Genomic DNA, 23,837 nt, shown 5'->3' with positions numbered 1-23,837 from the left:
GATGATATAATATGATTATATAAGATGATGATATAATATGATTATATAAGATGATGATATAATATGATTATATACAATTATATTATAATACATGCATTCGCGGACAATAATCTGTTATATATATATATCTTATATAATATAAACTTATATAATATGATTATATAAGATGATGATATAATATGATTATATGCAATTAAATTATATTATAATACATGCATTCGCGGACAATAATCCGTTCAATATCGCAAATCTAAAGAATAGTTAAATATCTCTTCATTTAAAAATCTGTAAATATGTGTCATGGTATTGAATGAACAATATTTTTGCTTTCAAATTCGTCGTAATTATGATTTCACGTAATTATCGAATGATAACAACTGATACACTTAAGACTCTCGGCCGTCTTGCAACGACGGACCAAGAATTCTTTATCAAAATAAGTGTCAATTATATCAAGTTTATACCATTCGAGTTATGGAAGGAGAGGACGAGATAAATCAACGCAATTCGTATCGTACCCAAAATTCCTTCGGAGTTATAATAAGACCTGATAAGTTGTCTTTAATTCTCGACGGTTCACCTTCGACCAGGTAGAAGTTAAAGGTTTGCAACAGGGCGGCTATCATCCCGAACATATTGTATCTACTGTAAGTTTCTCCCGGGCAAACCCGATGACCTGCATACAAAGCACAAGAATTAGACGATTAGATTATGAAAATGTGATCTTTTCGGAGTTCTCCGCAATTGCAGTACAGAGGAAGTAAAACATTATATACTGTGACGATGCAAATTTTTGCTCGTCACTCAGGCCGTGACCTGGTCGAGGAGGAGGCGGAAACTCGTTGAGGAGGCTACGTCGCAGGGCGACAAGGGCCGTACTCGAGAGAGTCTCGAGCGTAGGGATCCCGGAGACTCGGGCGCGGAACTCGGTTGCCTTCTATAGTTGCCGGTCGCACAGTCCTCGGAAAATTGTTGTCGGTATGTATTGTATTGTATATTATATATTGTCGGTGATGTATTGTATATTATAGATTGTCGGTATTGCATTGTATATTATATATTGAGCCGTGTTAGGAGGTCGTATGGTTGTCGTGGAAACTGCTCTTCTGGCGAAGAGCTAGATCGGATTGTACGCGATTGGCCGGAAGCAGAGAAACCACTGTCGGGAAAGACCCGGCTGTGGCGGCCAAAGGGAAAACCCGGCGAGATGACGACGCCGGGCAAGAGAGCTTTTTTCGTTAAAACGACGTACGTTAGAATAGCTGCCGNCTGTCGGGAAAGACCCGGCTGTGGCGGCCAAAGGGAAAACCCGGCGAGATAACGACGCCGGGCAAGAGAGCTTTTTTCGTTAAAACGACGCACGTTAGAATAGCTGCCGTCGAGCGGTTCCGATCCGCCGCATAAAGCATCTCGCGGAACATCTCAGGCGAGAGATCGCTCCCTTTTGATCGCGTTACGGAATCTCCCGCGGTATTGAATTTAGCTGCCAGTAATGAAAGAACTCAGGCTAATTCAAGAATCGTTATTCCGATATCACCTTCGGTTTACGATTATTAATTGTGGAATTGATAACTGGTCTCCAAGTTATTACTTCTCCCGGCCCCTCCCCGACGTGTCCGCGGAATCGAGGAAGAACGTTTAAGAACCACGAGGCTCTACCACGAGGAATGGCGAAGGATTCGATGCACCTTTGGCGAAATAAACTGGGCCAGCTGAGGTGGGTCCACTGCCGCGCGAACGCGGAAGCGAAGAAGTCCCGCAACCGACGCGGACGCGAATTGCGGTTGCGGTGACAATACATCATCACTTTGAATATCTTTGAAATATGAGAATAGGAGAAAAATTCAGCCAGCAAAAATTGCATTAATATAATACTGATTAATTAATAATGGTCGTCACTTCGACCATCTTCTGTGAATATAAACTTTTTTCATCTTCAACCAATTGTTAACAAAATATTTTTACTTTTCGAAGATATTCCAAGTTATTGCCTCATTCTATATATCAACTCACCTAAACCGAAAGGCAGTGACATATCTTTGCTTAGTTCGTTGTTCTCGTTTATAAATCTCTCCGGTCGAAAATTTTCCGGATCCCCCCATAGGTCGGGGTCATGATGCATCGCTGCTAAATTAGTTACAACTGGTGTATTCGCCGATATCGTGTATTCTCCTAGAGTGGTATCTTTGACGGCTCTGTGAAATATGCCGAGCGGAAGCAATGAATTTATCCTCATCGTTTCGCGGATCACCGCCTCTGTGTAAGGCAAACTGTAATCAACGTAAAACGTCACATAAATCAATGATAAAAGTCCGTGAACTATATCCACGGTCGGATCTTATAGGATGTTCCAAACTAATTTCGGTTCCCGTGGTATACAAGTAGAATGGATGAAACTGAGCAGAAAAGTAATATACCATTTTGCAAAATTCGCAACAGTTAGCGATTCACGATTATTATTAAATTTCTTACGAAAGAAAACGCGAAAACATCAGAAATTTTTAAGAAAAACTTAAAAGACAATTTGATGAAGAAACGTTGTCAGACATAAGCGTCTATAAAAGGAGTAAAGCTTTCAGAGATGGCCGAGAACGTGTCAAGAATGAACTCTCGATGCCTGAAAACATCGACAACAGAAGAGATGGCTGACAAGATTAACACATTTATTCAAAATGATCGTCGAATTACGGATGCGGGATATTGCTTCTACATTTAAGATCAGTGTCGATAGCTGTATCAAAAATAAATTTCATTATCGAAAAGTATGCGCGCACTGAATTCTACAAATGATAATAGACGAAAACAGATAGGCTTGCAGATGATTCCTTTACTATTGACACAATATGAAGAAAAAGGAATGAAGGAGAAATGTCCGGACTTTGCCTTCTCTAATTTCCATGCGTTTGAACTCTTAAAAGAGTGTCTAAGGGGGAAAAAGTTTCGTCCCAATGAAGAGGTCATAGAAGTTGTTCGAAAGTGGGTACGTCTGCAGCCAGAAGAATATTTTCTCAAGAAATACGGGATTTATCGGAAAAACCGCGCCAGTGCACTGAAAAGGAGGGAAACTATATTGAGAAATGACAATATGTAAATTACTTCTCTTATGTTATTTTTGGAATAAATAATAAATTATAATTGAAATTTGAACACTCCTCGTATAAGATCCGACTATGAATACCACTCTATAATTCTACGGCGCCTCTTCGTCTGAGAGACTTTGTCATGAAACATAAATTCTACATAAAAGTAATCAGAACGCTTTCTTTAATAATATTAATAGAAGCAATCCTAGATAACAGAATTCAAAAAGAATTCGTTTGTATGTCACCAATTCTGAATTCATTTTCAACTGCAAAAAGAATTATTTTCATAAAATTCTTTAAATTCTTGTGAATTTTTTTTTAACTCTCTGTGCTTTCTGGGATATCATTCATTAAATGAAAACAAAAGTGTAATGAAACTAAGTGATAAAAGAAGTATCTTAAGTAGTACATATTGCTTAAGAAACATCTTTGTTTTATAAACAGTGATATAAAATTTGGTATATGTTTATAAAACGTATATATGAAATCAACATGTGCTATCAGAGATAGTATGACTTCCTGTATCTTACTGTATTTATTTTGTTTCATTGTTCACACGATTATTACTAGATACTCAGTATCACGTGCATTTGAAGCAGTTGTATCATGAAGCGAGTCTTGAGAGAATTCAAACTTGTACCTACACATACATTGAAATATTATTTAATTGTCCGTGCAATTAGAAAAAGATTGACCATTTGAGAATTAAGATATTTGCAACTAAAACTGATATTTTTATGTGTTCCCTGAGGTCAGATCCAGACAGCACAGATCTCCTAAAGACGCCCTGAGGATGTCCTGAGGACATCCCGATGTCCTAAAGATGTCCACAGAAAGTCCATAGGATATCATATGCTGTATATGGGGAATGTTATAATTGCCTTAAACAAATAATAATTTACTTCTTTCGATCATCCCATGTCACCAAACGTCCAGTGCCAACGACCTTATCTATCTCATCTTGCGCTTTCTTCAAGACCATAGGATGGTTTATCAGGAACTTGATAATTTGGGTAACAGTAGCTGGAATGGTAGAGCACGTAGCCAGCATCACATCAGTTAGCATCATGATTACTTGCTTCTCTGAGAAATATTGCGATTTATCGTTTTTGTTCAATACGTTCAGATATCTGTCGACGAATCCTCTATCAACATTTTCGCCGAAAGTTGTCTCTAGGGATTTCAAATATTCCTAAATACAAAAATGCAGAATTACAATAAAACGCTTCCATCGAAGTGTGTACTCAATATAATACTTTGTTTCTCTTCCAGCGTAAATTTATTCCAAAAAATAGGTTTCACATATAGGTTTTCAATACATTTTTTACCTACGATTATATACGTTATTTGATAAAAGGATTTACCTGGATGATATCTGCTACCAAATAATTTGATTTTATTACATTTTTGTATCCGAACATGTTTCCAAAGAATTTTAAAAAAGGTAGGTGAAAGATCGCACCACCTGTCGATTCGAGCGATCTTACAAACATCATGGATAGGCGACATACCCGCCGTGGAATGTCGTGTTCGGTTCTATCAAATCTTTGACCGAATAAAACCTTCCACAAAGAACTACCTATTGTCGAATAAAGAATGTCTGGAAAGAGCGCTAAGTTGCCTTTTATTATTTCCTACGAAGAACAAGATTTTTTATTTCTTCTCTCCACCTGATCATCTTTTCGTGAAACGGCCTTTATCTATTAGAATAGACGTACCTTTTCTCCATCGTAAATGGGTCCGTGTTTTAAGATATTGATAAGCAGAGATACTTCGTCCAAAATCTCTCTCTCGAAGGCTTCCTGTCGCCGTCCGAATCCGAAATCCCGTACATTACGAAGAAAGAATCTCCTCTGTTCACGCCATAATGGACCATCGGTGAAAGTTATACCTACAATTTTATACTAAAATTAATTATAAATGCCGTGCGAAGGAAAAAGTCTACTATCTTCATTGACGTGAAACTGTATCTTATGAACTAAAGACATATTTCTTTAGAGGGAAGAAGGTAAAAAATACGTTAATTTACAAAAAAAAGTCATACGTCGTATAATTGAATTTGACAATAGAAACATTTTCTCTTATTACCCAACATCTTTCCAAAAGATCGGTCTTTTATAATTGGCACTTCCGTAACTCGAGCATTGAATTCGCCCCTCTTGAGTATTTCCTTTATGTTGGCATAATCGTTAGCTACTACTACCCAAAAAGAACCTAAGTAATAGCCGATGATTTTTGTTTTCAGCTTCTTTGCATAATATTCGACAGTGTTATATGGGAAGGAGTAGTTTCTCAACAGTAATGTCAAGTAAGATCCTGATATCGGAATTCTAAAAACACCTATGTCAAAAACATTTCAGAATTGCAAATAATCGTTGTTATTCTCTGATATCGAAATATAATAATTATAATTGTGGTTAATAACTGTAATATTGGAGGGCTGCCACAGAAAATAAATTCTGATATTCCTCAACTTTTCCAGGAGATAGTGGAGAATTTTCTACGGGGAATATGTAATTTTAAACTAATTAAATTAATTAATTTGTAATTTTTATGTTTGAAAGCAGGTAATGCAGGAAAAACTTATATTATTAGAAAAGTAACACAAACCTAAAAGTTTAGTAACATAATATAATCCAGAATGCAAATTCAAGCCAACATAAAATGAATATTGGAAGAAAGAATACAGTTGAGAACGTTTAAGGGAATTGTAGACAATGTTAAAAATTTCAGAATTTTTTACATTTTTTCTCGGCTTTTCCAGGTTTTTCATGACATTTTAAATTTCCATGACTTTTCCCGATTTTGTAGGTCTGTGGCAACCTTGAATATTGTAATTGAATCACGTAGAATTGAAAAATATTCCTTTTCAAGTAGAATTTTATTCGCACTGCAATGGCGGTCTTGCACACATCATAGAGAAATATGTTATGTAACAATAATATAGTGAAAAGTACCTTGTTGAAAAAAACCAGATGGGAATCCATATAGAATCCACATGAAATCTTACGGTTGTTACTGGGGATTTGCACCAAAACTCAGATCCTAGATAAGAATCTATGTGAATTCCTATATGAATTTTTCCACATCATGTGAATTTCTATATGGATTTTCACACCATGTGAATCCTTATATGGATTTTTAATATCCTATATGGATTCACATGATTTTCGTTGAAATTCTGTAGAAACCCACCTGGAAATTTTGAACAGGTGATGTAATAGTTAAAAAATTTCTCTAATATATAAGTTACTACACTTCTCTAACATATGAGTTACTATATTTCAAATAACTATTATTTTCAACAGTGGAAAATAAAGCATACACGGGCACTTACGTACATATTGTGTGTGAAAGAAGTTTGAAATATTATAATGTTAATTATTGTAATATTTTTGCTACTGGACCCTTTAAAAGGCAAAGTTGAAAAGAAACATTTTGAATTAGAAACGAAAACGTCATTGCAATACGTGCATAAAATTTATCAAGATTATATAAATGTAGTATCAATTTACTTGGAGGTGAATTCGGTGGTTTATAACACGAAAACTTATAAAATTTAAACGCTAATAACAGCACGACAACTGCGATTAATAACGGAGACATGCTTAGGCAAACAATTTCAACTAAACTACCGAGTTTTGCAATCTTCAAAGTATTTATATACATACATACATGCACAACTGTACATATATGTCGTAATCATGCGCATCATAAAAGAGCGGAGCATGTCAGTCACTATATAATTGTTCACTTAATTGATCCATTCCACGCAGAGGTTATTGAGATAATTACTATGTTATGATGACTGGAAATTATTAAACGAGTTTTACACGAGATGTAAGCGAGTTATAAACGTTTTAAAGAAGCTTTGCACATTCATTTCTGTTATTTTGAAGTTTACAGTTTACTGTGTACTGTAAAAGTTAATGAATAAATAATAAATAAAATAAATAATAAATAAAACTGCCGATATATGGCCGCGCGCGGTGATACGAGCCAATCGTCAGTTGGTTGAACGCCGCTGATGTCTGAACACAGAAACTTAAGTAGAGTCATGATGCAAATAGGTTAAATAACTGAAGGAAACTTTTTAGCTTGTTTAGAAAAAAAAAAGAAAGAAAAAAAAGACAATAAAAACTCCAGTGAAGTGAGCGTAGTAGATAACTAGTGAATCCTTCATCTGTTAATAAGTTATATCGCAAATAAAACTTATTCATTAACGTAATTTTATATATTCGAGATATAATTCAAATTTTTACGCTATATTTTGAAAAATTTGTATAGCTTTAAATTATATACAAATGTTATTTCTAGAAGTTACAGCATAATTATCTTCAGATATAATTATATGAAAACACGCATCACACACAAGGATATTTAAGAGAAATATATTCTAACGAAAAAAAAAAAAACGTTTACAAATACAGACGACTGTGTATATTGAGAGGATCTTACATTACAAGTAAAATATCTAAATACTATATTGCATTTCACTTCTCTATGCATTTAAGGGTTTACACAAGAATAATACTTGTATGTATATATGTTGTGTGTGTGTGTGTGTGTGTGTGTGTGTAAACATTCGCATATATATTAGAATATATTATATATACAATTCCGATGCACGCTGGCATATGATCTCATAAATTATTCGAAATATGTGATATCGCCTCGGCATCCGAGTGGCATGGCGCTGCTGAATATTGGACGTATTCGATCGTCATTTAAGACTGCACGCCCTACGTTTCGCGATCGATCGTACAACAAACAGATACAATCCTCCAGATTCTGCATGATTTCCCGATCGAACACCGGCGTTTCCGTTAAGTCAAAATGCAGCTTCAGAAATGCGGTATAGAGACTGACACAATGTGCTGCTACTCGTAGATGAAACATCAGAAGGAAAGCCTTGGCGGTCTAGGGATAAAAGGGAAAAAAGAATGTCTCAAGACATATTACTTATTTCATATGAAAGTTAGTATACGCACGATCCATTATTACGATAATGATGCTGCATTTAATTGACAGTGAAGAAATGTAAAATGTTAAGGCGAATTAGTGTCAGTGACGAAAATAATACACGATTAAGCATTTTGTTTCAAACAGAGCAAACACTTTACCTCCAATGTTGCCTTCAACGTTCTTAAATCAGTGTGATGTTCGCAATATTCGACGAGTATGCGAGCGAGCGCTTCGCACCATTTGCCGCAGCCTATGTTGGTGAGTAATTGAGGTAAACTGGACATGTATGCATGTCGCAGTTCGATATTCTGCTCGAATGCCATGTTGTCTATCAAATTAGAGAGAATTTCGTCGCGCGCTGTCCACTGTAAAGGCGGATAAAAAATTACGATCACGCTCGAAATTTGCGTCGCAACTATACGGATCTAAACGCGGGATTGGAGGTTTACCTCAAACGCATCTGATTTGTCGTCCCAATATTCGATAGTTGGTAGAAGATTGGCTAAGCAGGTGTACAAGGGAATGATGTATTTCACTTCTTTCTGATAAGTCAAGTGTTTTAAGGCATGATAAATCACTTGAGCACAGCCGCTATCTATCAGTCCCTTTTTCTGTAACATTTTGACAAGTGGATAGATACACGTATAAGCAATAAACAGCGATTAAACTTTTATTATATAATTACCATATGGGAGTGTTGTATAATGAGATGTACACATTGCAAGCCTATTAATACGTTTTCGGGTACATGGTCATCTACGAGGATCAGTGTGGTAGGTAGCACTTCCATAATATGATTAAACAACATGGGTTTCTGCAAAACAAGGAGACAGAACGAACGCATAATTTAACACAAAGTGCCAATTATAAGATTCGATATATCTAGGAAAAGGTGTGGACTTACTTCCACTTCGTGCAACATCCATCTGTAACATGTGACAGCTGCTGGATAAGTCTTCCAAGTATCTTTCAATAATTTAGGTCTTAATAATAATAATAACTTATTAAAATTTTCATGCTCTGAGAAGAATGTGGAAACACTTTGGCAGGCCCATAGTTCGCAAAAGTTGGCAATTAACTCTTTGGAAATGTTGACACACTCTGCTGTGTTCCAGATGCTTTTCTCACTGTGTTCACCAATAAGCAACAGTAGATTCATGCTGAATGTCTTTGCTATTGCCATGCTATCGTTATTCAATGATAAGTGGCTCTCTCTGCAACTATTCAGGATATGTTGCAACATAAACCGTACATTATTCAAATTCCTTTCTACAACCAGCCTGTACTCCCTAAAGTCCTTCTCCTCGCAGGGACGAGTCTCGCCAACCGTCTTCTGTGGTACAAAACTCTTCTGAATCAAATTTATACATGGCCTCCATGAGTTCTGATCACCAAAATTGCCACTGATCCTCAATGCACCTAACTCCTTCAACAGGTCATCCATTCTCATATATCGTTCAGAAACCAATGATATAAAGTGACGTGTTTACAGATCTTGTTTTCTTTCTAAGCTTTGTTTGGAGCAAAGATCATTTTATCCATCATTCCTCTCAAATTGTTATTTTATACGGTTTAGTGCAAATTTGACGTTTAAATCTTTACTGATCATTGAGGCTATTTCTGTTTTCAATTTTTGCCAATGTGCCAATCTGAAATAATAAATTATGACTGTTGACTGTTGACCTCAGAGAAATTTAATCTATGTTGCAACTTAGAAATTAACACAATGGTATCGCGATTATATTAATAAAAATTATTTGCCGTCCATCTATAATTTACAGCAATATTTGTTGGAACGTGACATCCGACCGCATCTTATCATTACCATTGGGATAAAAAAGATACCAAAATAGCTACATCAATAAATCGTGATAGGACATTGTTTCCAGTTATTCAGACTGGGCGAAATCACGTCGAATACCGGCGCAATTATCGCGTGCGACGTTCTTTCGTAATCACAAGTAACGATGCAAGTCTTTGACGTACGGAACACCCTGTGCGCGGCAAGGCAGCGCTTACCGAGATCGGGCCGGCTTCCCGACGATCGCTGACGACGGTGATGGTGGTGGCGGCGGCGACAGCGACTACGGCATACACGGTATACGTGCGCTCCGACTGCTACGAGCAATTAAATCGCAGTCGAACTATTACGCAGGGGTTGCGACGAAATCCGTACCCTTCGTAGTAAAATAGTTATATACATGGCAACGCACGGCAGCGCTCGGGCCAGCCGAAAGCATGATGTATTCACAATGTAATCGTGAGTACGAGTTTGTAACTTGCACGATATCTCGCGACGTAGCGATCGATATGCAGCTGCATTCGATACATCCAGTAACGTGGCAATGATTCGCAGATCCTCGTTCAGGAGAGAACGAAAAGGAAAGAGGTGGCCCGGTAAGTATGAAGTATCAAATCAATCTTTCAAAACGTGGATTTTATCAACATTTTCATATTTTACGAATGTTTTCAAGCTGTGTTACTCGATAATATAATATTCTTAAATATTAAAATCATAGTGTAGAAATATCGTTTCTAGTGTCCGGATCAAACATTGTTAACAACAATGTAGTATATAACATTCTCAATAAGCGAAAAATCATTACTACAATTTTATTACAACGATATTACATGTAATATGTAACGTTTTCAAATATGTCGTATTTCATGTTTTAATTACAACATCATGATGAACATACTTTGATCCTGATTTGGAGATTTCGAAGATGTTGAAATGGAAGTGTCATAACGTTGCACTAAGGTTCCGTCATTCCTATGATGTTTTTGAAATAATATTGATGAAACGATAAAATTTAAAATTACTATCAATGATACCTATGACCACTCTGTCCCCCTATTCTTGAAATGTTTGTGTACGTAAGTGTCGTTGCGCAGTTATTTTTTGGTATAATTATACCTGCGCAGTGACACGTATACGCAACTATTTCAACAATGAGGACTCTTGTAGTGGTCTACTACTTATCGACTGGTCATGGCCACACACAGGTTAAGTTCGTTTTGTATGCTTTCGTGCCGAAAGTATTATTCTACCTTTATTGCTTTATTGCTCATTAGAACAAAAGAAGATAGAATGATGATTTTAGTACGAGAACGTGCGAGACGAATTTAATCATAAGAGCATGCAGCCGCTGGTTATTGTGGCTACCTGTATACTTTTTATCTAGGTTATCATATACGCAATTGCTTGAAACAATGAGATTCGAACACATCAGAACAATATAAAAAACAATATTATAATAACAGAAAATTAATATATTAACACTTGGTTATTTCTAAATCCAAATTATAAGCAACTTTGAATTGTCGCATTGGCCTGAAATAAATGTCAAAGTAACATTGTAAAATATTTTAACAACATTAAGAAAAATCGTATTACGAAATAATAATTTAAGAGTGTACATGTAATATTATTAAGAAACGTTCTAAAAGTACACATAAAGTCAATATTCCTAAACGTTAATTTAATGTTCCTTGCTTACCTCGGATACTTTATCTGATAAATCCTTAATCGTGAAATTCGTAGAGCTCAAACAAACTTTGAAGAGAATTTTTTCCGCTCCGTTTTTGAATCTTGTTGCATCATTCACGTTCATTTGCGACATTTGATGCTGAACTAGTGCAATAAGTTGAAGCGAGACAAATATATGTTTTCTCACTTCAACTTATTGCACTAGTTCAGTGGTGCAACGAAAACGAACAGACCTATTGCGTACAGAATATTCTCAAGAAACCATAGTCGAACATAAGACAAGCAATTGTTGCTTTTGTTTTTGTTCGTGTTGTCATCCTATTGACTCAACGGAGACCATCTACGTGAATACGGAATATTTTAAAAACCAAAGTTCAATAAAATAAGCAATCATTGCGACTTTTCATCTTCTTAACTGAATCAAGGTGTTCTCCATTATATAAAACATGCAAACTTATTATTACGGCGCATTATAGTTGCATCAGTATATTTGCATAATTCGCTTAATTGCAAATACGAGTTTATAAAGATACAGATGAAAGATATGTATTGCGTGCGATATCGAATGTTTCGCTACGTAATGCTTACTAAGCTGTTAGTTTATCTTTGTAGTATTGCGCAGAAGTCTAAGGAATAATCGCTTCGACTATTTTAATTCAACAAGGCCAGAAAGAAAAGAACGGGTGCCAAGGTTGTTATTCCTTCAATCAAAGAGATATATTTTACAAAATAACATTTATGATCAATTCGGCAAACTTAGATTAAAATTAAACGAACACTTTTTTCTTATTCGAACAATTAATAAGTAGTTGTAAAATTAATATTGGCAAAATCATGAGAAAAGAGACTAGAAAAAACATTCCATGTAAAATTTATTTTGCGACTATTTATTGATTGTAGATTGTAGACAGCGAGTAAAAGAAAAGTATTTGTCCAGTTTTACCGGTATGCTGAATCGATCACAAATGTCATTTTGTGCGCATATCTTTTATTTGAAAGTGAAAAGTCTTGACATGCGTTTCTTCGCTTCTGATGATATTAAACAAGTGATAGCGACTATTCTGGAGTTTTTAAATAAGCTGTGTGCGCGCGCGTGTGTATGTGTACTCAAAACGTCTTGGGAACTTTCCATTTTGGATACAAGTCTAGACCGCCTCCTATATAAAAAGAAATTGTAAAAATCGTATTTTGTATTTTTCGGTCATTTAAAAATTAGTTTATTAAGTTTATTGTCAATTTTTATTTATTATCTTTGTAGACTGGTTGCCGCTAGAGAACCAATTATTTTGTTGGTTCAGACTGATGATAGCAATAGTTACATGGACAGTTGTTTTTTCTTAATCTAGAATTTATTTAATTTTTATTACCGAAATTATTTTTATAATTTGTTGAAGTTTTAGGATTGCATAATAAAATTCAATAGTTTTTTTAAATCTTTTATTTTAACACAAAAACTTCCTTAAAACTTTTAATATAAAAATTTTCTTAAGCGTTTCATTTGAACACAAACAAATCTAGAATAAGAAGAAATTGATCACATTGAAAAGTCTTTACATTTTAAATCAGTCTTAGTTTTTTGAAAATTACGTATATATAAAATCTGTAAAAGAAAATGACTTAGTTAAAACATGGAACTTTGTTTCGTGTATATCACATTCTATCACAATTAGCGCAAATTTTTTTATAATGTTCACCACAGACGGGTGTTCTACAGAGATCGCATTCCATTTTCGACTTTCTTTGCTTCTTATAGTCGCAAAAAGTACAATATCTCCGTTTTTTTATCGCAGGCTCGTCGTTTGTTTGTTCTACATTCGTCGGTTCTTGTACACCATTTAGTAAACATCTTTTTATGCTCTGTCGTAAAGATTTCGTTATAGGCATTTTCAATCTCTCTCGCAACCATGGTTGGGATAACTGCTCTTCCAGCTTTAACATAAAATCAAATCTAGATAGTGGCTTCTCTTGTTTTTCACTAGGTGATGATGGGTCATGAGATTTTTTTTTGTAAAAATTGTGTACGTAGACAACGTAAGCATTTATACAGGCAATGTTGATCATATTATAAAATATGCATGCAGGCCATCTTTTAGTTTTTCGTCCACAGTTCCTATGTTGGCACATCTGATCGAAAGCGTCAACAGCATTTTTCGTGTTGCTATAATTTAACACAATTTCCGCCTTTCCCAACGTGTTGACAGCATCATCGTTGTGAAATGTCGAGATTAAAGTGACCAGCTTGTTTTTCTTGGCTTTATATGAAACCGCAGTCATGTTTTTTCTGAAAATGAAAAGCGAAGATCCAACATTGCGGTTTTTGTATTTGATATTTATAAATTGATAAGGAAGCTGAAGCTTGTTCTTTTTTATTGTTCCTATATAGGTCAGTTGGAATTTATCTAGAAGTTCTTCTACGAGAGGCACGGAGGTGAACCAGCTGTTAGCTGTAATGTTGCGATTAGATCCTGACATAGGTTCCACAAGAGTTTTTATAAAATGGCTGGAAGCAGAAATTTTGCCGGATGTTGAACTTTTACCAAGATAGGGGATAGCATTTATCATATACTGTGTTGCTTGATCACACATCATTAGAATCTTTATACCATATTTGTTACGTTTGTTTGGCATGTACGTACGAAAAGGACATCTGTCCCTGAATCCTACTAGCTGCTCACCGATAGTAAGATAAGAGCTTGGCTTATAATTTTTTTTACACTGGTCGATCAGCATGTTCCATATCTGTGAAACGAGTGCAAATTTATTTGTTTTCTTTCTCTCTTTCCTTGTTTCACGATCATCGAATCTTAGACTAGTACTGATAAATCGAAAGCGATTTATCGAGAGAGTAGCTTGGTATCTTTCCCCACACAGTCTTGGGTTGTACAATTTTGTCACTGGAATATGATTGTTTTTCAGGGCCCCTGACAAAATAAGAAGGCCTAGGAATGCTTCAAGTTCTTCTTTCACAAGGTCTTTGAAGGTGCTACTATTTTTTCTTTTCTGAGAAAATGTGCTTTTCTTCTTGTTCATTTCTTTATTTGAATGTTCTAAAACTGTGCCTATTATTTCAGGAGTAAAAAAGGCCATGAAGCAATCCAATGGTTCATAGGCATCAGCAGCAGAGTGTAGCGTATTAATTCTTTTATGGACTATGTTCTTTTGTGATGTTTTATTATGTTTTCCTATTTTGTTTACCCATTTGGTTTCCATATCTCTTCCCAATATCTCTTCTCCATCGATTGTAACCTTATATGTCTCTTTTCCATTTTCAGTCTCTCCAATTTGTTGAGGTACTTCTTTATCTTCAAGAGATTTTGATTTTTTCAGAGATATCCCGTCCGTAGTTTTGATATACTCAGTTTGTTTTCTTGTCTTTCCTGTTTTTCTCTTTTGTCCTAACTTTGGCTGGACAGACGTGCCAGGTCCTTCAAGGATTTCTCTGATTGTGGAAATTATATTTTCTTCAATATCAGAAACGCTCGGTTCAAAGTCGAGATCAACATCAGAATCATCTGTAGAATCTTCAGATGCTGCGTCTTCTGGGAATTCGATGTTATCTTCTTCCTCATCATCCTCAGACTCATCACTAAATTCCTCGTCAGAAATGACTGCATTGTATTCAGTAACTATTTCGTCATCTGTCATATATTTCCAGGCGTATTGAGGGTTCATTATTACTAATCCTAATAAAAAAAGAAAACGATTCTTGTATATCTTCTAAAAAATGTATACCTTTATAGCGCCAAAGACCTATGAGACCTATTGCTGATCAGCTCCTCAAGTGATACTATAGGTTTCCCAGACCTTTAAGAATTTATATTCAACCAACATCGTAAGTCTCAGAGGCCTGATGCGTTGAAATAAAATGGAGAAAACTTATCTACAGGAGCTGATACAGGTCAACTTCTCTCACAAAAGGTTGAAGGTCAACTGAGTGATAGAAAAATAAAAATAGTAAAAGAAAATCATCGATCTGACATTTTACTGTCAGAGTTAAAAAGCGACAAATTACGATTCGATCTTTTTGGAGTTATAATACATGCACTATGAACAATAATTTATTCAATTTTACGAGCTTAAAGGATAGTTAGATACCTTGTCGTTTAGAAATCTACGAATACGTGTTATGACCCGTGCTGAAATGGGCAATATCCTGATTCTGGGCGAAAATACTAAGTTGCGTTCAAACACCACGATAATGTATTGGTTAATGCGCGATCTATCGACGGGCGGAAATACTAAGTTGCGTTCAAACACTACGATAATGTATTGGTTAATGCGCGATTTATCGACGGTTGTCAATGAGTGCGTTCGGGAAACGTGCTAGCAATGTGCATCATTCCATTTTTGTTTTACATATAATGAGTGATAAAGATAGAATAACACTTTAGCTCTGATAGTGCGCTCCACGAACTTACTTAGACTGCGATGAGTGCATTCACTACTGCTACAACCGCTCAGTGAGCGCTCAGTGAGCTCTTGCATCTGATTGGTTTATATCTTTAAAATTAAGAAGATACGCCAATCAAATGTAAAAAAGTTCACAGAGCGCTCAGTGAGCGATTGTAGTTCTGGATGCACCCAATGACACGGGGACACATACGAGCAATGATTGGCTGCGGCAGATAAGAAGCGACATCTAACACTTTATTTGTTTCCGTACCGCAATATTCATGCGATTCAACCTTGTCATTGAGCGCATGCGCTCTTGCGTCGTATAGTGTCGCTTGTCAACGTCACTTTTGTGCTCTCAGTTTTTTTTATATGTGATTTTCGGGAGCTCCGGTAATTATGAATTAATGAGGCTGTAGTAGCTGGTAATTGCGATAATGGCTGAGTACCGTTAGTTGATTTTCTATTATGTTCCCTTATCTAGTTGTCGTTCGTCATTCGTGTCGTCTTACCGTTGTGTCGTATCAATCATGGTCGTAAGCAGAAACATCACCTCGCTGGTGGTGTCCATTTTGGTTCCCGTGTCCCTTCAGACGACGCCCCTAATGTCATAATCTAATCTTTCGCTCCGATTGTTTCGTTCAGCGAAGATACGCGAGTGACACTAATCTTTGGGAATTAACACATCGCTTTGCGCACGGGTAAAAGCAATTGAGACGATCTAGCTTTATAAAGATAACGTTAATCGTATGATTTGATCATTATTAAGTTCGCGCGACTGCCTTTGTATCTTAATTTTACTTTATACTTCTACAACTGTGCTTCTTCTTAGAAAAATTATCATGATGAATTCTCACTGTTTTAGGCATACTATTGTTCTGTGTAATACGAATATTTTCTTTTTATATGAGAAGGATCCAGTTCCTACTGCGTGACGACGGGAGTTGGCAGTGATTCTGAAGTCATGGCAGAATTGGCGGCTCTTCTGCGACATGAAATCCCGGAGGGAAGGAACAATCTGGCCGACAGCCACACAAACTTGGAACGAGTGGCGGAATACTGCGAGGCCAACTACTTTCAGGCAGAGAACAAGAGGATCGCATTGGAGGAAACCAAAAATTACACCACCCAGTCTTTAGCTAGCGTTGCATATCAGATAAATACTCTGGCTTATAATTTCCTTCAGTTGCTGGACTTGCAAACGTCTCAGCTTGCCGAAATGGAGAGCCAGATGAATCATATCGCTCAAACAGTTATGATACACAAGGAAAAGGTTGCCAGGAGGGAGATTGGTGTATTGACAGCTAACAAAGTGGCGACTCGCCAGTATAAGATTATTGCGCCTGCGAATCCGGAAAAACCGATCAAATATGTCAGGAAGAGCATTGACTACACAATCTTGGATGAGATCGGACACGGAGTACGTAGCTGTGGCACACCACGAAGCAAGCAGCGTGGAGGTAGTCAAGGCAGCGTTCAGAGTCTAGGTGCTACCTCCACAGGCTCAGGATTAGGTGCTGCTATGGTGGGGCCTGCTCCTACCACCAAACCACCCACGCCACCTCAGACAGTGAGAACTGGTAAGAATTACACACAAATACATTCGTCAAATGCATACAGGATGCTTGATATTTGTCGCTATAGAAAGGATAAGTGAGAATTTCTTATCCAGAGCGTCATCCATAAGGATTGCCAATGGATACCAATGATGACTTCACCAATTATCAAACATCCCGTATGTACAGGGTGTCCCGGGGGCATCCTGGGGCACCCTGCATGAACGCTAAGAAACGTACGAGTGCTACACAAACTTGTAAAGGTGTACTTTTTCAGTTGCGGTTATAAAAAATTAAAAAAAAAATCATTTCGCTAAATGCAAAGGTATTTACTGCTTCTCTCGCTTGCATGAGCACACACTTGTTCTACGATTATGTGTCTCTTCGTTCTTTCAGCTTCTTCTGAATGTTACACCTACCCATCTGTTACACCATCCGATGTTTTTATCTGTCTCTCTGACACGGAGATCGAGAAGGTGTTACCACGAATAAATCGCCAAATTCTCTGTGCATAGGAACGTTGAGTAAAGGATCGCGCGAATATAGGACTCCACCAGCGGTAGCCCCACCCCAAGTTCCTAGTCATTACGCGCCCAATTACCCGCTCGGCCACCCCCGGCGAGATCGCGGCCCGGGATACAGCACACTACCGTTGCATGCTCACAACACGTCCCACACGGCTCATAACGCCAATCATAACGCGCACACCGGTACCATCGGTCAACATGCGGCCACTATGCCGCAAGTGGGAACGGTGCATCCCCTGCAGAGTCACCCGCAGACGCCACCGCCGGCACCGCCTAGCGTTACAGCTGGATACGTGCAGGAACAGCACAACAGTATGCCCCGTAAGTGATAAATAATACGTTTATCAAAGTTACGTAATATTAAGAACAATTGACTCGTCGGGAGACACACGCAGCAGGGGGTGTGCAAGAAGTGTGTGACGTTTTCTCTTTTTTTTACGATATTGCTATTTGGATGTAAATGTATGTTGCCACCACAGCACCTCCTTCACCCTTAGTCGGACTAAGCGGCGATATGGCGGAATATAGCGGACATCATACTCTACCACATAGATTATCGCATCAAATCAGTCGTAGCAGCGGCGCGAGTAGTCCTCCTCTGCCACCGCCACCACCTCCTGAACAGGAGGAGCATCCGCAATTCGGTAGACCCACCCCGTCTACTGGTGCTATAATGCCGATTGTGCCGGATGAGGAGGATTTGCCCGGTTGGGTGCCGAAGAATTACATCGAGAAAGGTAAAACCGCAGATTCGTCCTCCGCATCCTAGTGTGTTAAACGTATTTACAGTAATTCTTATACCTATGTGACTATGCATTTTCGTTGTACAGTGGTCGCCATCTATGACTACTATGCGGATAAGGAAGACGAGTTGAGTTTCCAAGAAAGTTCTGTGATCTATGTGCTAAAGAAAAACGACGACGGATGGTGGGAGGGAGTGATGGACGGAATAACTGGGTTATTCCCGGGCAATTATGTGGAACCATGCGTATAACTACTCGCAATAATTGGCTATATCAAAATAACGATAGGAATATAATCGGAAGACTGCAATTTTTCATCGCATTTACCGTATATATACATATATACATGCATTTCATCGCATTAATCACTAATATCTCGATCGTAACCAACAGTTATTCCTTATCCTTTTTTTTTTCTTCCGAAGAAACATTAGAATGTCCACGAGAACATGACCGTTTGAGGCTCATTAAGTATATTCATTAAAGACACGAATCTTATTTTATATAGATGTTATATTTTATAATTTATTGATAATTATAGAGGAATTCACAAGTACTAAATAAGTATATCAGTGCTATAACAATATATGAGTCTTATAGCTCTCTGAGTATTTGCGTTGTCAGCTATTATCAGCATGTTTGATACAGTTTTTTGGCGCAGGACTCGAAAAACATCACGGACTTCCTTCGTAAATTATTACAGACTCTACATCGTCCACGGATTGTTCCGTCCTCGATAATGATTCTCACCGCACCTATAGTCGTGCGAAATGCTGAGACGTCGGAAACTGTACCGATTGTGCGACATAGTATGCGAAACAAAAAAAATATATATATATTATTTGGTTATAGCGACAAAAGTTTCAGACACTAAGCGAGTTTCGAATCAAACTGGAAGAACTAAATTTTTATATTAATGTGCGCGTAAGAGAGAGGAAAATGTATTTTTATGCATTTTAGTACTATATAGCAGATATCGACTCGCGCATAAATAGCGGGACTCCATATATATGTATTCTTATGTGTACATATATATCTATGTATATGTTGCAATAGACGTCTTTTACCTCTCATTCTATTCATGTTTTCTGTAAAACGCCCGCTTGCTCCGATCCACCGTTGAAATATGACTGAGAATGATGGTTGTTTGATCTGCTATCAAACTATCATATTCAAAAATACAACATCTGCCGGGAAGGAAATTTCCCATATATATAATTATCATTATATATATTTTAGCGAAGAAAAGTTAGACGCACGATTTTTTTCGAGTCGGACTTCCTGGTTACGAAAATGTTACCTTCGTTCGCTGTTGATAAATTATTGGAGCCTCTTCATCGTGACACACAACAAAATGACTTACGATATACAATTTACGTCACGCAATAGTTCACGAAGTATTTTGCTTCGTCCACAGTTACAGTCTGCGATCCGAGTCGAGCCGAAGGGAAATCGTGACGTAATATTTCCGATACTTACAGCATTTTTCCACCGTAGGTGGAATATTTTCTTTCGACTCGCCGAGTCCGAATCCGAATATAAAAATGTAGAAAGAGTCGCATAATCGCGAAAGGATCTTCATTTTGCAAATGCTCACGATATTCATTCACGACGCGAGTGCGAACGACCGTTGCACGTCATCATCGAGGATGTGTTGATGCGAATGAACGCAATACTTCAACATTAGTACATCCACGTCAACTCGTCCCTCAAGTTTTTACCCTCTCTGTAAACCGTGCCCGCTAAATAATTCATCGCTAGCAGCTCGCGCTTCCGCCACAATCTCACTGTAAAGGTAATTTCGACCTCGCGCGTTCTCCTCTATTAGAAATAGAAAAGTATTAGATGCGAGATACGTGCATGAAATATAAATGAATGCGTAATGCGCGAGGGTGAAATCGAGCGTTTTCCTCGCTCGTGCCTTCGTTTTTTTTCCCCCGCTTCGGATAGCCGGAAGAAATTCTAGAGACAGTCGAGCGCGAATTTCGATGCCTGAAGTTATCCGTTATCCTTTCTTCGCCGACAGCTCTCTTTGAAGTTATCATGAGCGGGAGATTAACGTTAGAGCGCATCATCGCTTTTCTTAAGGTGGATCGCACATTCGCCTGCTGTTGGCCGCTCGTGGCCGAAGCCACGAGAAGTCAGAGGATTTGGGACAAGGTGTTTCGGTGCTTGTGCTCCCTGAATGGCCACGCTCATGGTGATAGCGTTGTTATATACGTTATTCACCGATTATACCAATATAATGCTCGTTATGAAAGTGGGCTGTGAGCTGAGTGCCAGTGTACAAATACCAATACAAATTATGTTGTTCACGATGGAGAGCGACCGTCTGCAAGTAAAGATCCACGCGCCTCTCTGTTGAAAAAAAAGAACCAAGTGGGAATCCGTATAGGAAATCCATATGGAACCTTACAATTGCCCATTTGGGGATTTGGGTAAGAAATCCAGGCCGTAGATAATAATTCACGTGGATTCCTATATGGATTTTTACACACCATGTGGATTCCCTCCGATATAGATTTTTAATATCCTATATGAGTTCACATGAGTTCCTTTGGATTTTCGTAGAAACCTATCTGGAAACTTTCAACAGAGTTCTGTTCAGATATTCTTGATGTCGTCGCTGGAAATGTTGTGACACTACTAATATAATACTGGCATCAATATTTCTCTCTCAATACTGGGTATCTTGATGTATGGATATTTTCTTGCGATTTTCTTATCCATATTAGTACCACTTTGTTTCGATGTCCTTCTTTTTTAATTTTTTACTTAGTAAAAAGTAGCCTGCAAGATAAACACTTCTCTGATTTTTATATTTCCTCTAATTTTAAGTTTTTTTTTTTAATTTCGATATCAGTATCGGTATCGACATTTTTGTTCTGATACATTAATAATATCGAATACTGTTGATCAGATACTCATTTCAATTAATTATTTCGTTATAACATCGTTACTTTTGTGATCACAACATTTCTAGTCGTCGCATTTATTCTTCAAATTCTTCACGACATAAACGCGATTTACATTGATTCTCAGATGAACGATTTGAAAGTTTGTTGGAAAAAGATTTCGTTATTAATTACGATTATAATTTATCGCAATTCTATAACCAGTAAATACCAGCTAACAGTAATATTACAATAATGTTATAATTTTCCCACTCAATGACGTAGCTGTTATGTACAAGTATTATATACAACTATTATATACAACATGTTGTATTAACATTGTTGAGAGAGAAATTATAACATTGAATTAATGTTACTGTTAGCTGTTGTTTATTAGAATAATCATCAGAGTATATTGCCAGTCACAGAGATTATTTCATGTTCAATTCTAAGCGTATAATTTTTCCTCCTTAGTCTTGCTTCTGATAGAACTGAAGAGTAAACTTCACAAGAAAAAAAGAATAAATTTGAGGCTTCTCACAAATACGGAAGAATTTAACCTGTGCGCGGCGATTTTGAGAGAAACCGTAATAATTAACATTTCGGTATTTTCGCATAAGCGTAAAATAACGGGAAGAATCGATCGGGGTGAGAAGTGCGCATAACTGCATAAAAACCGAAAAGAAATACAATTGCACAATGCAAATGCGTTCGTTTGTTCGCTCGTTTCTTCATTCGTCGTTTTTCAATCGTTTGAAAAGTGGCGAATGAAGATCAGACGAAGACACGCGACTCTGATCTCTAATTGACATATAGAAGACTCGTTCCGTCGGATCGCATCTCTGCGCAGGTAATAATAGACAAAATGGAGACTTACATTCAACAAGCGAAATCAGAAGAGAAGAAGGTCCTTCAGCGATACGTCGACAAATGCAAATTTTTCTACGGCATTACGTTATGTTGTGTAACGATTGCGGTTGTCGCTGTGAACTTCGGCCCTTTCTTGTTGCCGCAGCCGTTTCCGTTCGAAGTGCACTATCCATTTTGCACGGACGATCAGCCGTTGAAGACCATCATCTATCTTCACCACATAATGCTCGCGTATCAGAGTTACGTGCAAGTGTGTGCCAACGTCTTCGTGGCTCTCCTGCTCTGGTTCATCGCGGCGCGTTTCGAGATCCTGTCCGGCGAATTTCGCAAAGCGACGAATTTCTCAGAATTTATACGCTGCATACAGCTGCACCAACAGCTGCTGAAGTAAGACGCATTCAGTCGTTACGGTACAATATAGGGGGCAGGTTCGATTGTCATACTTCGTTACAGTACTTGAAATGAAAACTTGCGAAATAAAAATAACTAAATTAAACTGATAGAAATGTATATTTAATATAATATTATTTATATACATATAATTAATACAAATATAAATAAATGATATTAATTCAATAAATTTCAGATACGCAAGAGATGTCACTATGACCGTTCGATATGTGGTAGTGACATCGATAGCATGCAGCACCGTCGCGGTAGTCTTTAGTGGACTTACTTGCTTGAGCGTGAGTATCGTGCACTTCACTCGTTCAATCGCATGTGCGGTACTCTTTTTGGCTCCTGTATAAAAGCTGTAGCAAATGTTACCTGAATATCATCTCACATTACGTCGACGAAACACCGCGTTACTCGCATTAATAACGTTACTCTGTGCAGCGACAACCGTTTACTATAAAAGGTCAATTTTTGGCCCTCGGTGTGTCTGCGCTTATAGAAGTTTTCGTCTGCGCATGGCCAGCTGATCATGTATTAAACATGGTAAGGCACGCGACAATTATTGCGGGTAGAATAGAAAAAGAGCGGGATTGCTTGACATAAAATCTCTGACACGTCTATTATATATCTATAATCACAGAGTATTAAAATTTAAAGATCCGTGTGATTTTCTCGTAAGTTAACCCTCTGAATCCTAATTTTCCAGAGCGGCATATATACTTTGGGTTTTCGAGTGAAAAGTTAAATTCATTAAGTTTTATCTTCTTGCAAATTATTTCATCAATCGTTAAAACTAAAGTCAAGAATAAAGAAATGCTGCGTGAGTCTAGTAAGTCAATAACTGTTCAAAATTCTAATTGAAGTCGTTAATTTTATATCATGCTCATCATGTGAGCCGAGCATGATGCGGCAAACGATCTC

The 23,837-nt window shown here is 37.4% G+C and overlaps 5 protein-coding genes across 14 annotated transcripts; 2 read left to right on the top strand and 3 right to left on the bottom strand.

The window, feature by feature from the left end:
- Positions 1 to 395: 395 nt before the first annotated feature.
- On the bottom strand, positions 396 to 7,290 carry LOC106747255 (probable cytochrome P450 304a1). 2 transcript variants are annotated; one of them, XM_014624612.1, is made up of 7 exons: positions 6,599 to 7,290; positions 5,172 to 5,423; positions 4,802 to 4,974; positions 4,448 to 4,717; positions 3,986 to 4,275; positions 2,014 to 2,270; positions 396 to 676 (listed from the first exon to the last, which is right to left on the bottom strand). In XM_014624612.1, the coding sequence occupies exons 1-7, from the start codon at positions 6,750 to 6,752 to the stop codon at positions 498 to 500; spliced, it is 1,575 nt and encodes a 524-aa protein (XP_014480098.1). In that variant the 5' UTR covers positions 6,753 to 7,290; the 3' UTR covers positions 396 to 497. The 2 variants fall into 2 exon arrangements, with proteins under 2 accessions (XP_014480098.1, XP_014480099.1); XM_014624613.1 differs by lacking the exon at positions 6,599 to 7,290 and adding an exon at positions 6,041 to 6,589.
- Positions 7,291 to 7,493: 203 nt separating this feature from the next.
- Positions 7,494 to 10,275, bottom strand: LOC106747256 (TELO2-interacting protein 2-like). 3 transcript variants are annotated; one of them, XM_014624615.1, is made up of 6 exons: positions 10,035 to 10,275; positions 8,953 to 9,697; positions 8,734 to 8,862; positions 8,498 to 8,659; positions 8,207 to 8,413; positions 7,494 to 8,003 (listed from the first exon to the last, which is right to left on the bottom strand). In XM_014624615.1, the coding sequence occupies exons 2-6, from the start codon at positions 9,496 to 9,498 to the stop codon at positions 7,734 to 7,736; spliced, it is 1,314 nt and encodes a 437-aa protein (XP_014480101.1). In that variant the 5' UTR covers positions 9,499 to 9,697; positions 10,035 to 10,275; the 3' UTR covers positions 7,494 to 7,733. The 3 variants fall into 3 exon arrangements, with proteins under 3 accessions (XP_014480101.1, XP_014480100.1, XP_014480102.1); XM_014624614.1 differs by having other exon boundaries at positions 10,068 to 10,275; XM_014624616.1 differs by lacking the exon at positions 10,035 to 10,275 and adding an exon at positions 9,874 to 10,013.
- Positions 10,276 to 12,988: 2,713 nt separating this feature from the next.
- LOC106747254 (piggyBac transposable element-derived protein 4-like) lies at positions 12,989 to 15,881 on the bottom strand. Of its 3 annotated transcripts, XM_014624610.1 has the most exons (3): positions 15,634 to 15,881; positions 15,419 to 15,468; positions 12,989 to 15,221 (listed from the first exon to the last, which is right to left on the bottom strand). In XM_014624610.1, the coding sequence occupies exon 3, from the start codon at positions 15,208 to 15,210 to the stop codon at positions 13,189 to 13,191; it is 2,022 nt and encodes a 673-aa protein (XP_014480096.1). In that variant the 5' UTR covers positions 15,211 to 15,221; positions 15,419 to 15,468; positions 15,634 to 15,881; the 3' UTR covers positions 12,989 to 13,188. The 3 variants fall into 3 exon arrangements, with proteins under 3 accessions (XP_014480096.1, XP_014480097.1, XP_014480095.1); XM_014624611.1 differs by lacking the exon at positions 15,419 to 15,468; XM_014624609.1 differs by having other exon boundaries at positions 12,989 to 15,468; positions 15,634 to 15,880.
- A 379-nt stretch (positions 15,882 to 16,260) lies between these two features.
- Positions 16,261 to 19,035, top strand: LOC106747261 (abl interactor 2). 5 transcript variants are annotated; one of them, XM_014624622.1, is made up of 5 exons: positions 16,261 to 16,355; positions 16,845 to 17,510; positions 18,002 to 18,334; positions 18,493 to 18,750; positions 18,844 to 19,035. In XM_014624622.1, the coding sequence occupies exons 2-5, from the start codon at positions 16,895 to 16,897 to the stop codon at positions 19,005 to 19,007; spliced, it is 1,371 nt and encodes a 456-aa protein (XP_014480108.1). In that variant the 5' UTR covers positions 16,261 to 16,355; positions 16,845 to 16,894; the 3' UTR covers positions 19,008 to 19,035. The 5 variants fall into 5 exon arrangements, with proteins under 5 accessions (XP_014480108.1, XP_014480107.1, XP_014480106.1 ...); XM_014624621.1 differs by having other exon boundaries at positions 16,261 to 16,380; positions 18,511 to 18,750; XM_014624620.1 differs by having other exon boundaries at positions 16,261 to 16,380.
- Positions 19,036 to 22,460: 3,425 nt separating this feature from the next.
- On the top strand, positions 22,461 to 23,831 carry LOC106747253. The gene is made up of 2 exons (XM_014624608.1): positions 22,461 to 22,908; positions 23,343 to 23,831. The coding sequence occupies exons 1-2, from the start codon at positions 22,516 to 22,518 to the stop codon at positions 23,517 to 23,519; spliced, it is 570 nt and encodes a 189-aa protein (XP_014480094.1). The 5' UTR covers positions 22,461 to 22,515; the 3' UTR covers positions 23,520 to 23,831.
- Positions 23,832 to 23,837: the final 6 nt, after the last annotated feature.

The sequence above is a fragment of the Dinoponera quadriceps genome, unplaced genomic scaffold (genome assembly GCF_001313825.1).
Source record: "Dinoponera quadriceps isolate SergipeBrazil2010 unplaced genomic scaffold, ASM131382v1 scaffold2304, whole genome shotgun sequence".
Lineage (NCBI taxonomy): Eukaryota > Metazoa > Arthropoda > Insecta > Hymenoptera > Formicidae > Dinoponera > Dinoponera quadriceps.
Note: the sequence above shows the minus strand (reverse complement) of the source record. Positions and strands in the feature narration are given on the sequence as shown.

Coding starts and splice junctions, on each gene's coding strand:
- LOC106747255 (XM_014624612.1), bottom strand. CDS start 6,752: ATGTATATAAATACTTTGAAGATTGCAAAACTCGGTAGTTTAGTTGAA. Junction 5,424..6,598: donor ACCACCGAATTCACCTCCAA/GTAAATTGATAC, acceptor TTTTTGACATAG/GTGTTTTTAGAATTCCGATA. Junction 4,718..4,801: donor CCATTTACGATGGAGAAAAG/GTACGTCTATTC, acceptor TGTTCTTCGTAG/GAAATAATAAAAGGCAACTT.
- LOC106747256 (XM_014624615.1), bottom strand. CDS start 9,498: ATGAGAATGGATGACCTGTTGAAGGAGTTAGGTGCATTGAGGATCAGT. Junction 8,863..8,952: donor GGATGTTGCACGAAGTGGAA/GTAAGTCCACAC, acceptor CTTGTTTTGCAG/AAACCCATGTTGTTTAATCA. Junction 8,004..8,206: donor CGTTGAAGGCAACATTGGAG/GTAAAGTGTTTG, acceptor TTTTATCCCTAG/ACCGCCAAGGCTTTCCTTCT.
- LOC106747254 (XM_014624610.1), bottom strand. CDS start 15,210: ATGAACCCTCAATACGCCTGGAAATATATGACAGATGACGAAATAGTT.
- LOC106747261 (XM_014624620.1), top strand. Junction 17,511..18,001: donor ACCTCAGACAGTGAGAACTG/GTAAGAATTACA, acceptor CTCTGTGCATAG/GAACGTTGAGTAAAGGATCG. Junction 18,335..18,492: donor ACAGCACAACAGTATGCCCC/GTAAGTGATAAA, acceptor TTGCCACCACAG/CACCTCCTTCACCCTTAGTC.
- LOC106747253 (XM_014624608.1), top strand. CDS start 22,516: ATGGAGACTTACATTCAACAAGCGAAATCAGAAGAGAAGAAGGTCCTT. Junction 22,909..23,342: donor TGCACCAACAGCTGCTGAAG/TAAGACGCATTC, acceptor TCGCATTAATAA/CGTTACTCTGTGCAGCGACA.